Raw genomic sequence first — 14,965 nt, forward strand, 5'->3', positions numbered from 1 at the left:
ACATGTTCAAGGTAAATTTAATCTAAAGGGCAAAATAAAATTAACTGAAAATATGCAACATATGAACAAACTGAAATGAATCAGTGAAATAATCAATGCATGTATCACAACCAAGACAAACAGGAATGTAACTTACATGGTGTAGAAGAGCTATTACCCATGACAGAGACAGGAAATACTCTGCAAAATACAGAGGAAGAGAAAAAGACTCTACAATCGTTTGTCAGAGCTTATAAATCGGTGCATTAGTTTTTCAGTCGTTTACAGCAGCTGCTGTGTTACTGAGAAAAAATAAGGAAAATAATTCCTACCTCAGAGGAGAAGTGCTGCAGCAGAGAGATCTGTTGTAGTGTTGATGAAAGTAAAAGCTTATGGCTCTTTTACGGTGTTTTCACTGTTTCACTTTCACTTTCATTGACCACGTGATTTACAAGAAGAGCACTCGTTTTGTGAAAAAATGTTTCAGTTTCATGGACACAACAGAAAATCTGAGCTTGTCAACAACTGGAGGATTTTGGCTGAGCAACTAATCCTACAAGTATTTGCATAATGAGTTAAATGCACAAATGGAATATTATGTCTGATATGTTTTAGAAATAGAAACATAATGGTCTCAATACCAGTTAAAATTAAAGTCATGCAAAAAAGAGAGTTAAATTTTAGAAAACTTTAGAGTTTCTCAATAAATATAATTTATAATTTATTTCTGAACCAAAATGTAATGTTTTTTACCCATCTCACTGGCTGTTTCTCTGATTTCCCTCATTTTCTGTAAAACAGAAGGCTTCATTATTTCTCAGCAGAATAAAGGCAGACCAGAACATAGGATGACCAAACGTCCGTATTTCACGTCCTGTCCCGGGCGTCCCGGGGTTTTTTTTAAGAAAGTGAGGAAATTTACGGGCACTAGGGCACTGCGCATGGCGCTGCGTGTGACGTAATCCCTGAGCTACGTCAGTGCCGGGCAGCCCTGTTCTTAATCAGAAGATAGATAGTGTGGCTGTCAGCACAACATGCCAAAGCGATATGCAAAAACTGATTTGCAAAATCCTACAATATCACGTTATTGTAGGATTTCGTAGGCCTGCTGCAAGGATCTCCCCCCTCCAAGGTGTCCTGGTTTTCCCAAATGAAAATATGGTCACCCTACCAGAACATGAACTCTGTCTCTGACGGACAGGAAAAGTTGTAGCCAGGATCACCCTCAGGAAGTGAAGCTGAGGGATTAAACTGAGGAAAAAAGATTATCTATTCAATACAACTGTAATAAGCTAATTATTAAGATTTTAGGAGAGGAAATTTTTAAAAGCAGAAAAGTGTACATGTCCTTCACGTGACCCTTCAAGGCCAGTTTGATGTCTTCTGTTGTGACTCCTCTTCCCTCTCTGTCTTCCAGACCCATGATGTCGTTGAACACAAAGGGATAAAAGTTCCCTCTGCGTTTCTTGATTTTATGGGTTCGATACTGAAAGAAAAGATTTTAAAACAGCAAAATAAAAATGTTTTTATGTGAACAACAGGCATATAGTTGCTAAAAATATACAGTCAAGTAAATAGGTTGACTTAAGTTGTTAAGAAAATGCTATATATCAAACATTATTTAAAAAAAATCTGACTTGTTAATTTAATACCTCTGTCTCTTTCCAACACTCCACCTGTTGTCACATCGACATCCCTCTATTAACCCTTTAACGGCTTTTTCACTGGCGTTACACTGACAAGTGGCTCGCACAACGAGCTCAGCAGATGCTCAGTTCCATCAGGTGTTTGCTAATTGCTGCAGGCTAGTCTGAAGGAGCGAAGCGGGGGAGTCGCAGGGCAGGGCTTCTCTGTGAGCTCAGAAGCTTGAAAACTGCAGCTTTGTAGAGGAGTTTCATCTCTAAGGTGTCGATAAGTCTCCCACCAGGACCTTTGCACATCTTTGTCATCGTTCCTTCATTAATCTGATTTGATTCCAGCAGCCAACATACTGGGTCTTTTGTCTTTTCATCAGTAGCTAGATTTCATGCCAGGAGTTAAAGGCAGAGGTTATGTGTGACTCTGTAAATTTTAACAATTTTTTTTGATAAAATTCTCATATTTGATTAGAAATAATTCTGTCATTCCTGGTTGCTTGAAGAGTTTCGTTTGCCTCTGGCCTAAATTCATTCCTTCACGGGAGACTAGACTTGACTTTAGTCTCTTAAATTGAATTAAAGCATTTTCTTATTTTATTAACGATACATAATTAATGATAATTTCATAAGCCAAACATTAATTCAAATTCTGACCCTCAATGTAAGCCTTTGAACACAAACAAGAAATGATTTTCACCTTCCTGGTGAAACTTTAATCAGAAGTTGTGGAGCTGGCCAGAGCCTCACTGGTCATTCTCCCTTGCAGGACGTTGTTAACGGAGTTGATGAAGCTGGACCCAGATCACTGACCGCTTCTCTGACTTTCCTCATTTTTTGTACATTAGACCTCCTCATTTCTGATACATCTGCAGACCAGAACATGAACTCTGTCACTGGTGGACGGGGAAGAGATGTAGCCAGGATCACCATCAGAAAGGGAAGAGATGGAGGATTAAACTGAGAAAAAAAGGATGTATGTGGAACAATATTTTGAAATATTTAAAAATTATTTAAAATATTTTTTAATATGTAAAATTTTTTTTAATGTATTTTTACATATATATATATATATATATATATATATATACATATATATATATATATATATATATATATATATATATATATATATATATATATATATATATATATATTTTATTTTTATTTTTAAATTTAAAATTTTTTAAAAAATTCAAAGCATCTCTTTTGCTTTGAGAAAGCCTCAGAAGAGGTTTTCTTTTGCTCTGTTTGTCTCTGCGTGTGTGTGTGTGTGTGTGTGTGTGTGTTGTAATGGAAAATTTTATAACGTGCACCACACCCCTTTTTTCCTTTACAGTACATAGTCTTATACAAATGGTGCAATGCAGCTCACCACATGAGACACTCTAGAGTGTCATAAAACAGCAGGGAAGAGGTCGTTGTTACTATCTCAGTTTTACTTTCCTTATCAGGATCAAAGCCGTTTTTTTTTTTTTTTTTTTTTTTTTAAAATGGTCAAATGGCAAGGTCATTTGTGCTGAGCTCCACAGAATCCTCTGTACATAACACTCCAAATGTTTACAGCTGCAGCTCAGTCAAGTCTCTTTTGTCTTTGTTAGGAAACAAACACAAACAGTGACAACCTTCTGTCATAAAATCTGCTGGCCAGAACCTCTAAACGACAGAACCAACTCCTTCAAATGTCTTTCTTTTCAGTGTTTTCCACTTTTCTTTCACCCACGTGTTTTATAAGAAGTCTGGATTGTTCAAACCTATTTCCTTTTCCCTGTTTTCTGTGTGGAGGTAGGAATCAGTGGAGCGTTCTCCAGGCGGCACTAAAAACTCCAAAACAGACATCTATCAAAACAAGCTAAGATTTCGCAGCAAGTGTATTTACATGATTTGAAAATAACAAAAGCAACATCATGATGTCATGTAGTGTCCTGCATTTTGCACAAAAATGTCTCACTGACTGTTGTTGAAGTCAGGGAGGATGTTGATAAGATTCTTCTCCTCAGAGAGCACGGCCAATGCTTTGAGACAATCCACTTAATAGCAACAATTCATTTTTCTTGATAAATACTTTGACGTTGTTATTGCTCCTTCTGTATTCCTCCCAGCAGAACCCCGGAGTCTGTTGTTTGAAAGACTTTCCTGTTCAGGAAACACCCTGAGAAAAGATATTGGGCTCATTATCAAGCACAAGTGAAAGTGAAAATGTTTTCTGCTGGTAACTCGTTCATCCAGCAGCTTCTCTCACTGTGTCACCCTCAGCAGCAGCAGCAGCAGCAGCACAGAAAAGGTAACAATTGAACTTTTTAACTATTTTATTGTTGTTACTGAATTATTCAGAACAAAGTGACTCTCTCAGGAAAGGTTATTGTTAAATAATCTGGTTGTTTAGAGAATGTTGCATCAAAGTCTATTAATGACATTTTGAGTGGAAGGTTTAAAAGAACAAAAAGGTTTTTTAAATAAGGTGCAGCCTCAACCGTGGGAGGATCCTTCCATCTTGCTTAAAGGGTCTGTAACATGTTTTCTAAATAGTGGTATTTTATAGCACAGTCAGGTAGATATGTTTACTTCAGGTGTTCAAAATATGCTGCATGGATCAAAAATGACTTCAAAGAATTTTTACTTTGTAATTGTAGGCTTTGAAATTGGGCATTGGTCACTTTAAGAGATTCCTGCTCTTTCTGAAACTCCGCCTTCAGGAAGTCATCACAACATGGCTCCTCTATAAACTCTTTAACAACATTTTTACCAGCTATTCACTGAGAAGTAGCTCCTATAATGAGCTTAGCTGATGATTGATTCCACCAGGTGTTTGCTAATTGCTGCTGGCTAGTCTGAAGGAGTCGGAATTTCAATATCTGTAAGCCATAGTCATCCAAATAGTTCACTTGATATTCATGACCTCGTGCATAGTGTGCACCTGTAAACCATCAAGAAAATTGTTGCAACTCAGATGATTGAAAGCAAAAGTGTTTATTGTGATAAAACAATCTCAAAAACATTCAACTCTTTAGACTGTGTGAAGACTTTTGGTTTTTAAACTCGATTTCTCTTCACCAAGAGGCAAATTACAAGTAGGACATGCACACTGTTGGACGGTACATTTAAAAGGCCTTACATCCATGATGGATGGATCTGTTCATGTTGGTCTTTGTGTCTCTTTTTGAAGGAAACCACAAGATGCCCTGTCTTTCAAGTGAGTGATCACCTCGGCTAAATAAGGATTTTTCTCTGGTTTGTTTTTCCTCTGTTCATATTTTTTTTGCTTTGCATTTTGTTCATCAGCACCTGTGAAAGTTCAGACGGTTACCACGGGGATAACCTATGGCGCCGATGTAGCTCTGATGAACCAAGTGAAACGGAAGGTGAAGTTGGAGGGAACCAACTGGGATGGAAAGTGCATCATCGTTTTCTGTCCCATCACCTCCCGTGTTGGTTCAGATGTGGAGGCCGCCATGCAAAACATACCATGTAAGCAATCAGGCAACATTTTCTTGGTAATTTCACTATGGGTTGCTGAAAAAAAAAATTAATCACACATAGTATCAGTCTGAGTAAATGCAACATTCAAATGATGACTGTAGTTGTTTAAGTGGAAAAAAAAGTCAAACTAATCTGAATCCATGAGGAAAAACATTGTAAATAAAAAAACACAATTATTAAGTGGCAGCAGGTAACATGCTATCACATGATGATGGAATTTATTTAATGACTGAAATCTTGATTTTGTTAATCTGACACTTAGTAGCAGTCAGAGCAACATCTAAAGAACTGCAAGTTTTACTAGAGAGAGAAAATCTCCAAGTAAAATGTCCGGGCAGTAATTCATAGACTTGAGCTCAATCACAGTTTAGTTACAGAACCGAAGCTTCGTCTGCAGGGAGAGAAATATTAAATATGTAAACGAGTAAGAAAAAAGCAGTACGTCTGCGTCTGCTGCAGTACTTATGCCAGGGCAATCGATGGCGCTGTAACACTCCCCCTGCTGGGAAACATGAATGGAAATACTTTATTAGAAATTACACACATCTTCAATTAAGTTTGGCCTAAAGCTTTTACACAGTCTAATAAGGATTCTTACAGTAAAAAGATTTTTGGCCGATTAAATCTGTTCTTTTATTTTTTTCTGCAGTCCATAAAAAGATCGTCTTAGTTTTGATGCATCACACCAGAGACCCCGACTACTCGACGGCTGGGACTTTGTGGTCGGAACGATTTCCCAACATCGACCTGGAAGTTCATGTTCTCTTCCATGAAAGCGTCCCGGGGTTGCTCACCTCTTCGAAGAACACAGAGGCCATTTACAGGATGCAAAAATACCTGGAACCACCAGAAGAAAATAACTGGATGCTTGTTGTGTTATTGGTGATAGTTGTGTTTGTGATCATTTTGTGGTTTTCACTGAGCTAAAGCTTCGATCAACAAACAGATGAAGAAACACACAATGTGTCTTATTATTCAGTAATGTGCATTAATCAATTTGAATGTAAGAATGGACTGTAGATTAGTTATTTTTTGTGATTGTGGAGTACAAAATAAAATGAAACATTTATATACTGTAGACCTTATTCTATTTTTTCTTTTTTTTTTTTAAGTTGAGTTTATAGAAATCAGCTGACAAGAGCCTGAAAGGTAAATAAAAAAAATCACAAAAAAAAAATGCTTCATGAAATAATTTTGGGAATCACCTTGATCTTTATGAACTCGACTGAGCCGCATAAGTTTTAACAGAATTATAATTTCAGAAAAATGTTTCCAGGCACTCTGAAAACATCTGCATGTAGATGCATGCAGATGTTGGCATCTGTCATATAAGGCACAGAATTCCCCTGGAGAAATGCAGATTATTTAAAATTATTTTTGTGAACTTTATGTTGAGAAAGTTTACACATCTTCTGTAACATTTGTGGACTTTACACAATTATTTTTAGAAAAGTAATTTTCCAAAATATTTTTTTCTAAATTTCTATATTTGTAAAACAAAAAATATAATAATAATTTTTAGAAATAAATATTTTTAATTCATTCTAAATGAAAATTAAGTTTTAGGCCATAATTGTGCTTTTTTAAAACAAACAAACAAAAAAACCCAACCTATTCTAAAAACCACAAAACCTGTCCAGTCTGAAATCTTTAAGTTGCTTAGAGACCAAGCAGGTTACTGACTGCAAATTCAGTCGGTAATTGAACAAAATCTAAATTCTGCTGCCTCAAATGTTAAAGTCAACATCAAACACAGCAAATCAAAGATAAAGCATGTAAATAAAAATGAAGCCGAGGCGTTAATTCAAACTGGAAGACTTTATTCATCTCACCTGAAACATCTCATCATGAGCCTCGATTCCAGCCTATCAGTGATGATCTCCTCCTCCAATCATCAAGCGTCGTTCCCTTGACAAGGTCCAGCTGTTCATCGGCTTCTTGGCTGAGCTTCAACCTTCCTCCACTCCTCCTCCGCCTTCAGCTTGTGGTTTCTTCACCATCCTCTCCATCACAAGGGGGGAGGACGTCTCTGATCTTCATACACAGCGGCTCATTCGCTCTGACAGCGGTTACCAGAGCAACGTCTTCCTCCTGCGTCCGAGAGCCAAAGACTTTCATTTGTCAGTTAAACTTTCTAATACCACTCTCTCGCTCTCTCTCTCTCTGTGTGTGTGAGAGTCTTCCCAGGTGTATATATATATATATATATATATATATATATATATATATATATATATATATATATATATATGTGTGTGTGTGTGTGTATATATATATATATATATATATATGTGTGTGTGTGTAAAAAAACATTTGCTCTTCCAGATTGTGTTAGAAACTTCCAGCATTTGTCTTATAATCTTATGATTCACAAAGTTTATTTTCTTTGCTGTCATTTATTGTTTTCTTTCTTCGTGTTGTGAAATTAAAACAGCTGGAGGGAACAAGGAGATGAAACTACTCTTGGAAAACTCAGAAGTCTTAAGTTTGTGGAATGCTTTAAGTGTCAGCCATTGACTCTTTATGTTATTGGGAAAGCAGAACAGAAAGAGATTCTTCCCTTTAGTGTAGGGCAGCTGAAACAGGAGCATCTGTTTACCGGTAAATAATTTTGGCTTCCTGCTCTACCTGAGCCAGGTAAAACCTCTTTGGTTAAAGCCCAGTGTATCTTGGTCTTCACTGTAAAATGTCTGCAAACTTGTTGCCTCAAAAAACCAAAACAGAATCAAATCAAGGTTTCAAAACTTCTACGTATTAGTAGCTGTACATCTTAACCCACCAAGCTTGATACTTTTGAGTAAGTTGTAGTGACACAATATGACATGTTGTAATTACTTCAACAATTTTTTAAAATAGTTAAATGTTTATAATTTATCTATCTACTTTATGAATATATATTAGCTGAGGAGCTAATATACTTCTTAGTTCTTATTCCCTAATTTTTCTTTTACCAGTTTTTACAGTTTTTTCTTCCTGACCTAAAAGATCCCCAGAGTGTTGGGATTTCTCTGGACATAAGATACGTGCTTTCTATCTCACTAAGAATGAAAGTGAAAGTGGGTCAGTTCTTCAATAGCCCCTGGTTCAAGACGGACACAGTCATTCATGCTGCAGCTCCCTCTGCACAAACTGCACAAAAAAAAAACATTTCTGCTTGTTTGTTTTTCCAAAGCCACACATTTACAGCAAAGGTAGGAAACCTCAAATACTTTAATTTTCTTTTATGACTGCAACATTTTGTTTCCTTTATTTTTAATTTATTTAATTTTTATTTGTTTTACATTGATACTATTTATCTTGTACGGTATATTGAATAAATCTTTCATTTTATTCAAGGAATGAAATAATGTGTTGTAAGAGTGAAAATGGACAATTTAATTATGTTTTATTGATTCAGAGCTCATAAGTGTAATCTATCTCTGCTAACAGTGTGAAAGGGCAGATCTGTCCTGACTTTAGGATCGACACTGTTTACGCTGCTGGTAACTTTGTTTAAAACAAATCAAACTTGTCATGTTGGAGATATCCAAGATCTTAAGACTTCTGCGTTTTCCAGGAGTAGTTTTATTTGTGATCTGTTCTCCCATTACTGTTCAAGTGAAAGTATCTGAATGCCTCTGATTCATTTAAATGCTTTCAGTTTGCAGAGCTAACGGTCGTGTTTCATCTCTGCAAAAAAAAAGGCGAACTGATCACACGGCTTTGTTTGTCTTCTTAGACGTCAACATGTACCAGAATTCTGGAGGTGAGTGTCACTGCTGCAGGAACCACACCGGATGTTACAGTCCAGTTCTGCTTTGAATTTTTATGAATTTGATTTATTTCATAAAGAGGACAATGCATATTAATCAACATGAATGCATCATGTAAATATGCCAGATTTAATTACATTCAATTTACAAAATGAAATTGAATTTAATTTAAAAATTAAAAACATTAATTTTAAATTAGAAATTAATGTTTTTAATTCATTTTTAATTGAAAACATTTAATCAAAAAAAATAATTAAATGTTAGTAGTAGTAGTTACTACTACTAATAAGTAACTGCTAATAAGTAATTACTTACTAGTAATTACTAATAAGTAATAAGTAACTCATTATTTATTACTTAAAATTCATCTGTTGTATTTTGTAATTTCATTTAGTTAAAGTCCACACCATCACCACCGGGGAGACGTTTGGTGCTGATGAAGAGCTGCTGATTAAAGTGAAGCGGAGGATACAGCTGACCGTCACACACTGGATGGAAAGCCTCTTCATCGTCGTTTTCTGTCCCATCACGTCTCGCGTTGGGTCAGATGTGGAAGCGGCTATGACCAAGATTCCAGGTACCAGTTTTATAATCCATCGGTTCAGACATTCATTTAATCAAGTGATCAAGTAACAACACACTCTAAGAATGCAAAACCTTCCCATCACCTCGTTTTCTTCTTCTTTTCTTCTTTTAGCAGGAGATCAAAACGTCATTCTGGTTCTGATGCACCACACCCGAGATGAGGGCTACTCCACAGCTGGAGTGAGCTGGACTGAGATATATCCCAACGTCATCCTGGATGTTCACGTTCTCTTCCATGAGACGGTGCCAGGATTGCTGACGTGTGCTAAAAATACGGAGGCAGTCGATCAAATGATCCGTGGATTAGATCAACGGTCTCAGAACCAACAGATCAGACAGATCAGACCCATGGAGCGGGGTCCAATTGAAAGGCTCTATGAATGCTGTTTCCCTTACTGGAAGATTGTACTTGTGTTTGTTGTGGTGGTGTTGCTCATCTTACTTCTTGTCATTTTCTTGGCATAGTTTGGAGATCAACAAATTCAAAATAAACAAAGGATGTCCTGATTATTGCATGCTCCAATAAATGTTTGGTCTTCAGAATTCATTAGATTGTATACTTTAACAATAAAATAAATGGAAAAAAAGAACTTTGATTTACTGCATGGTTGAACGACAGTGTTGCGACTAATAAATAAAGAGAATGAAAATGTAATGAGCAGGACTTCATTTCATCAGGACTTGAGATTTCCTTTTAGAAAAATAAATTAAACAGCAGTTGACATTCATTAATTCTTTCTCCGATTTTTCAACAATTGCAAGACTTAAATGTTCAAAAGCGCAGCAAAAATGTAGAAATGTAATTTTTCTTCCATTTTTCTGGTTTTCTGACCAAAAGACACGTCAACCTTAGTGAACGGCCACAAAGTTTACCCACCTGCATAAAAAGGCTGGGAAAGAAACACTTTGTTTTAGAGTCACCAAGTTATTAATACAGTATGAGAAGCAAATGGTGTGAATTTGTAAATTTCATCCTTTGCTTTGCATTATTTCTATTAACTGAGTCGTTGCCCTTTCAGCGCAGGGTTTGTTGACCTAAGTCATGTTTGTTCAGTTGACTGGTGCAGAAACAACCATGAACGTTGCATCTCAACTGTGAATAATTAAAGAAACTGTCAATTTCTTATATTATATTATATTATATTATATTATATTATATTATATTATATTATATTATATTATATTATATTATATTATATTATATTATATTATATTATAAAAGTGATATTGCTCACTATCCCTTTTTTCTCCACCATAGTTTTTGCTGCAGGGCTTTCAGTACTGTGACAATTCATTTAAATTTGATGAGGTTGAAAAGAGTTTCCATTTCTTGGAGCGTCTGGATGCTTGTAAGAGTGCATGAACACTTTCTTTAAGTTTAAGCAGCCAAGAATAAATAACAAGTAAGTTTTGACCAAACATTTTTTAGACTACAGCTAGTGAGGTCAAACTCTGCCAGGAAGGAGTTCAGCTTATCTTCAACAAACAAACACTGGCCCAGCCTTACTAGGTCACATACACACGCACACATACACTCAAGTTTGTATTTCTATTCATAGGAGGACTTGGTCCGAACTTCCATTTGATTTTTTTGATTTTTCTCAAATTAAAGTGTGAATTCTACCCCATCAAATGTGCTTTTTCCTATGCCATCAGGTCTTTGTACTCCACTACAGTAAAACATTTAATGCACAATACTGTAACAAAGGTCAGCAGCTATAAAAATTGCAATATGGGTGTTGATAAAGGCTTTTGACTGTTGTCAGCAACAATAAAACACTCTCCTATCTGTTCTTAGTTGTATAAAACTGCACTGCAGTCTGTTATCAATCATCCAGTCATCCTTTCAATTACAACTAGTGGGTTTCCTGTAAACCACAGAGCTTCTCAGAACAGAAAGTGAAAGTAAAAAACCCTCTGATCTGTTTGTTCTTTCAGCAGACTCGGTTAGTGTTTCACTCCACAGCAGCAGAAACACAGCAGAGGTAGGATTTGAAAAACTTTTTGCTTTGCTGGAAACTTGCCTTTTTCATATGAAAGGCTGATAAGGAAATCTAATTTTTGTTTTAATACTCTTATGTAAAACACTGAATATAATTGTTGAATTGAAGACTGACTTCATATCTAGCGGTCTCTTTTTAGGTTAATGTATAATTGTTAGCTTTGCACACTTATCTGAATGATTTTTGAACTGACAAAGAGCAGATAAGGTGCAAGATTTCTTATATAATGGCTACTAATATATGATTAAGCCCAAAATTATTTATAATCCTCATAGATTTAGATAAATGGTGTTGGGTTTAAAACAACTACCAAACAAAAAAACAAACATTTTTTCTCTGTTCAGAAGTTGGAAGAGATTTAGGTTATGATTGCAAAACGTCTTGTCCCCCTTATTGAATAAAGAGGGGTTGGGGTTTAGGTAGTATACCAGAGGAAATGGGCAGAAATCATGCAATGCAAACATGTTTACAAAATGAATAACCTTAAAATAAAAATACATTTGTCATCAAAAAAATATGGGAGGAAAATACATTTCAGCCTTAGACTGCACTTCGATGGGACAAAGGTTAATCCCTCCCTTTCCTGTTGTGAGTGAACCTCTCTTTGTCCATCACCAACATGTTTCTTACTCGCTGTCCTCAGATTGTCTCATCATATCACTGCTATGTCACAATAAGGTCCTCTGTACCACTTAGTTGCTGCAACATTTGGGTTAATAATGCATTTTGTTGGTCATAACGATCTCCCAGTCCAGGTCAGTATGCAACACAATCATGAGGAAGACCGTGTCTTACGTTGTGTTTCTTTCTGTTAGGTAACCAAAACATGAGGAATACTGTAGGTGAGTGAAAATCTCAGTCGATATGAAGTGTGGATTTGTAGTGTCATAACCTTTTTGTTTTCTTCCCCCACCAGCTAAAGTTCAGACAATCACTACAGGGGAAACCTTTGGAGCTGATGTGGATTTGATGAACCAAATCTTCCAAAAGGATACAAGTCAGGATGCACAACACATCATCCTTTTCTGTCCAATCACATCTCGGGTTGGCTCAGATGTGCAGGCAGCCCTGGAAAAAGTCCCATGTAAGGAATCAGAATGTTTACATTTCTTTGTGTCTTTATGAATTAAATTTTAAAGAGATGGATTTGTTGTTTATCAGTTCTCAAAAAGTTGCAAGTAAGCACATTATTTGTTCTAAAAGTCTTACTTGGCTGTTTCACTTACATTGTCTCACTAGCTCAGATTATAACAAAAAATATATTTACCATGACTATGCCGGCGATACACAGCTGTATATTGCGATTTTACCAGAAGGCCAGGATCCCATTCAAGAGTGAGCTGGATGAATGCATAGAACAGGGGTCCCCAAAGTCGGTCCTGCATGTTTTAGTCCTTTCCCTGGTTGGGATGCCGGCCCTCGAGGACCGACTTTGGGGACCCCTGGCATAGAACAACATATATGAATATACCATAACTTTCTTTAGCAGAACAGAAACAAAACAAAACTGAAGTTGTTATCTTTGGGCCCAAAAAGGGATGATCTAGAGCCAGCACATCTTCAGTTATTTACTAGCTAGAAACTAGTGATTAGGTCTGAAATCTGGGTGATGGACTCGGACCTGAACCTTCAGAGCCACATCAAGACAGTAACAAAGTCACAAAGGAGAGTTTGAAGGGTATTGATTCATATTCAAAAATACATCATAGATCCTAAAGATGACAATTTTCTGTAGTTCTGCTGAGTGGTGCAATCTGATAAATAGCAAGAATAAAATTAAGTAAAATGTTATTGGAACTCAGTCTATTCAATTCAATTCTAAAATACTTTATTGATCCAAAGGGAAATTAAATAACCCACGTAGTCAATGAGACTAGGACTTCACTAAGGTATTATATGTATTCCTTAGAGTCACCTTGAGGTACTTAAGAACAAGCCAATAATGAGCCTTGGAATACAATGTATAGAAGGATTTCTTCTTTTATATGTGACACAGTTCTGGGTTTTTCACATTCATTGGTGTTTCAGTGTGGAAATTTGAACAATTTGTGAAAATGCAGACAAATGCATCTTTCCAAATCCAAAACTCCTTATGGTGATATATTTGTCCTGTTCTTCTTTAATATTTCCAGTAGAAATATTAAATAAGGGATCATTTGTAAGCTCAGAAGATTAGCCTTGTCCTTGTATTAGGATGTCCAGTTCTGCCTACATCTCACATTTCTCTCCTATTTTTCAACAGATGGTCGAAGAGTCATCCTGGTTTTGATGCACCACACCCGAGATGCTGACTACTCAACGGCTGGGACAAAGTGGTCAGAATGCATTGAAAACGTTGTCCTGGATGTTCACGTTCTCTTCCATGAAAGCGTCCCAGGATTACTGCGCTGTGCACAAAATCACAAGGCAGTGTTGGAAATAAGAAATTTTTTCGCTCACAAAAAGAATTCAGATCAGAATTGGGCTTTGATTGCGTATGGCTATTGGCTATTGTGTTGTGTTTTTTCTTGGATCTTATCTGATGACAGGTCTTGGATGAGTCTCTGGAACTGGTTCTGGCATCCAGACAGGCTTTGGGTGAAGCTTATGATTTGGTTTAGTACTCAGCTTTCTCGTTTGATTTCAGTTTTGCTGTTCTATGTAAGAAAACCAAAAGTTATTAAAGACAGACTTCCTTAATACCATCATTAATGTCTCTTACACACAAACAGAGTCATTACAAAATTGTCTATATGAACACAGGCACCTATAGGCAGAAACTAGAGAACAGCTCAGCCAGAGTTACTATATTTGTAGTCACAGATAATTATCTGACTTGCTTCATAGGCTCCAAAGGCATTTAATATGACATTACATTGAAATAAAAATCTCTTACTCTGCAGAAAACTACCTTGCAATTGTTAGACTATGTCAAAATAAAGTGTTTATGATTGTGATGCTGATATAATAAACTGTCTAGTTGCTTTTTACTGAAGGTCAAATAGACGGTTTGAATAAATGAATTCTTGTGACTCTTCTTAATGCATGTTGTAAACTTGAATTAGACCTCTGCCTGTAACTATTGCAACATGATGTTTGGGAACTGTTTCCTATAAAAATTATCAATAAAGTTTGAAAGAACAATAGAATATTTTCAATCTTGGTGTGATAATGTCACAGACATAACACACGTTTATGTTCAGCTCTATTGTGTGCTGCAGATCTAGAGAAAATGAAGGAATGATGCAGGAATAAGAGAAAACATCAAAATTTGATTAAATTCACCAAAAGACTTGTGAGAAATTGTATTGAGGAACCAAACTTATACTTTTAGCTATAGTCTGAAACGTTAACCTATCACCAAGATAACCCCATATCCACAGGTAAATATGGAGGTAGTAGCGTCATCTCTAGGGTTTGTTTTCTTCAGATGGAACTAAATCTGTTGTCAAAGTGGATAAATTCAGAAGTAGATCTAAATGTCTATCAATTTTGACCTTAACATTTTTTATGTTTTTTTTACCCCTTCAGGGTTTTTTTTTGGGCTCTAGTG

At 36.2% G+C, this 14,965-nt stretch overlaps 1 protein-coding gene and 1 long non-coding RNA gene across 3 annotated transcripts in view; one reads left to right on the forward strand and one right to left on the reverse strand.

The window, feature by feature from the left end:
* LOC122839814 (interferon-induced protein 44-like) overlaps window positions 1–14,965 on the reverse strand; it is an 89,233-nt gene that overhangs the window by 2,987 nt on the left and 71,281 nt on the right. The window contains exons 1-2 of one of the 2 annotated variants that reach the window (XM_044131790.1): window positions 312–422; window positions 137–180 (exon numbers count right to left, since the gene is read on the reverse strand). The exons of the other annotated variant lie outside the window; for it this stretch is intronic. Of the exons in view, the coding sequence (XP_043987725.1) occupies window positions 137–161 (25 nt within the window). The 5' untranslated portion in view covers window positions 162–180; window positions 312–422. Of the gene's footprint in view, window positions 1–136; window positions 181–311; window positions 423–14,965 lie in introns of those variants that run through there. 2 annotated transcript variants of the gene reach the window in all.
* Window positions 11,349–14,561, forward strand: LOC122839821. Its single transcript, XR_006372116.1, has 4 exons — window positions 11,349–11,415; window positions 12,249–12,275; window positions 12,350–12,517; window positions 13,676–14,561. It is a non-coding gene; the product is annotated as an uncharacterized LOC122839821 (long non-coding RNA).

The sequence above is a fragment of the Gambusia affinis genome, linkage group LG11 (assembly GCF_019740435.1).
Source record: "Gambusia affinis linkage group LG11, SWU_Gaff_1.0, whole genome shotgun sequence".
Classification (NCBI taxonomy): domain Eukaryota; kingdom Metazoa; phylum Chordata; class Actinopteri; order Cyprinodontiformes; family Poeciliidae; genus Gambusia; species Gambusia affinis.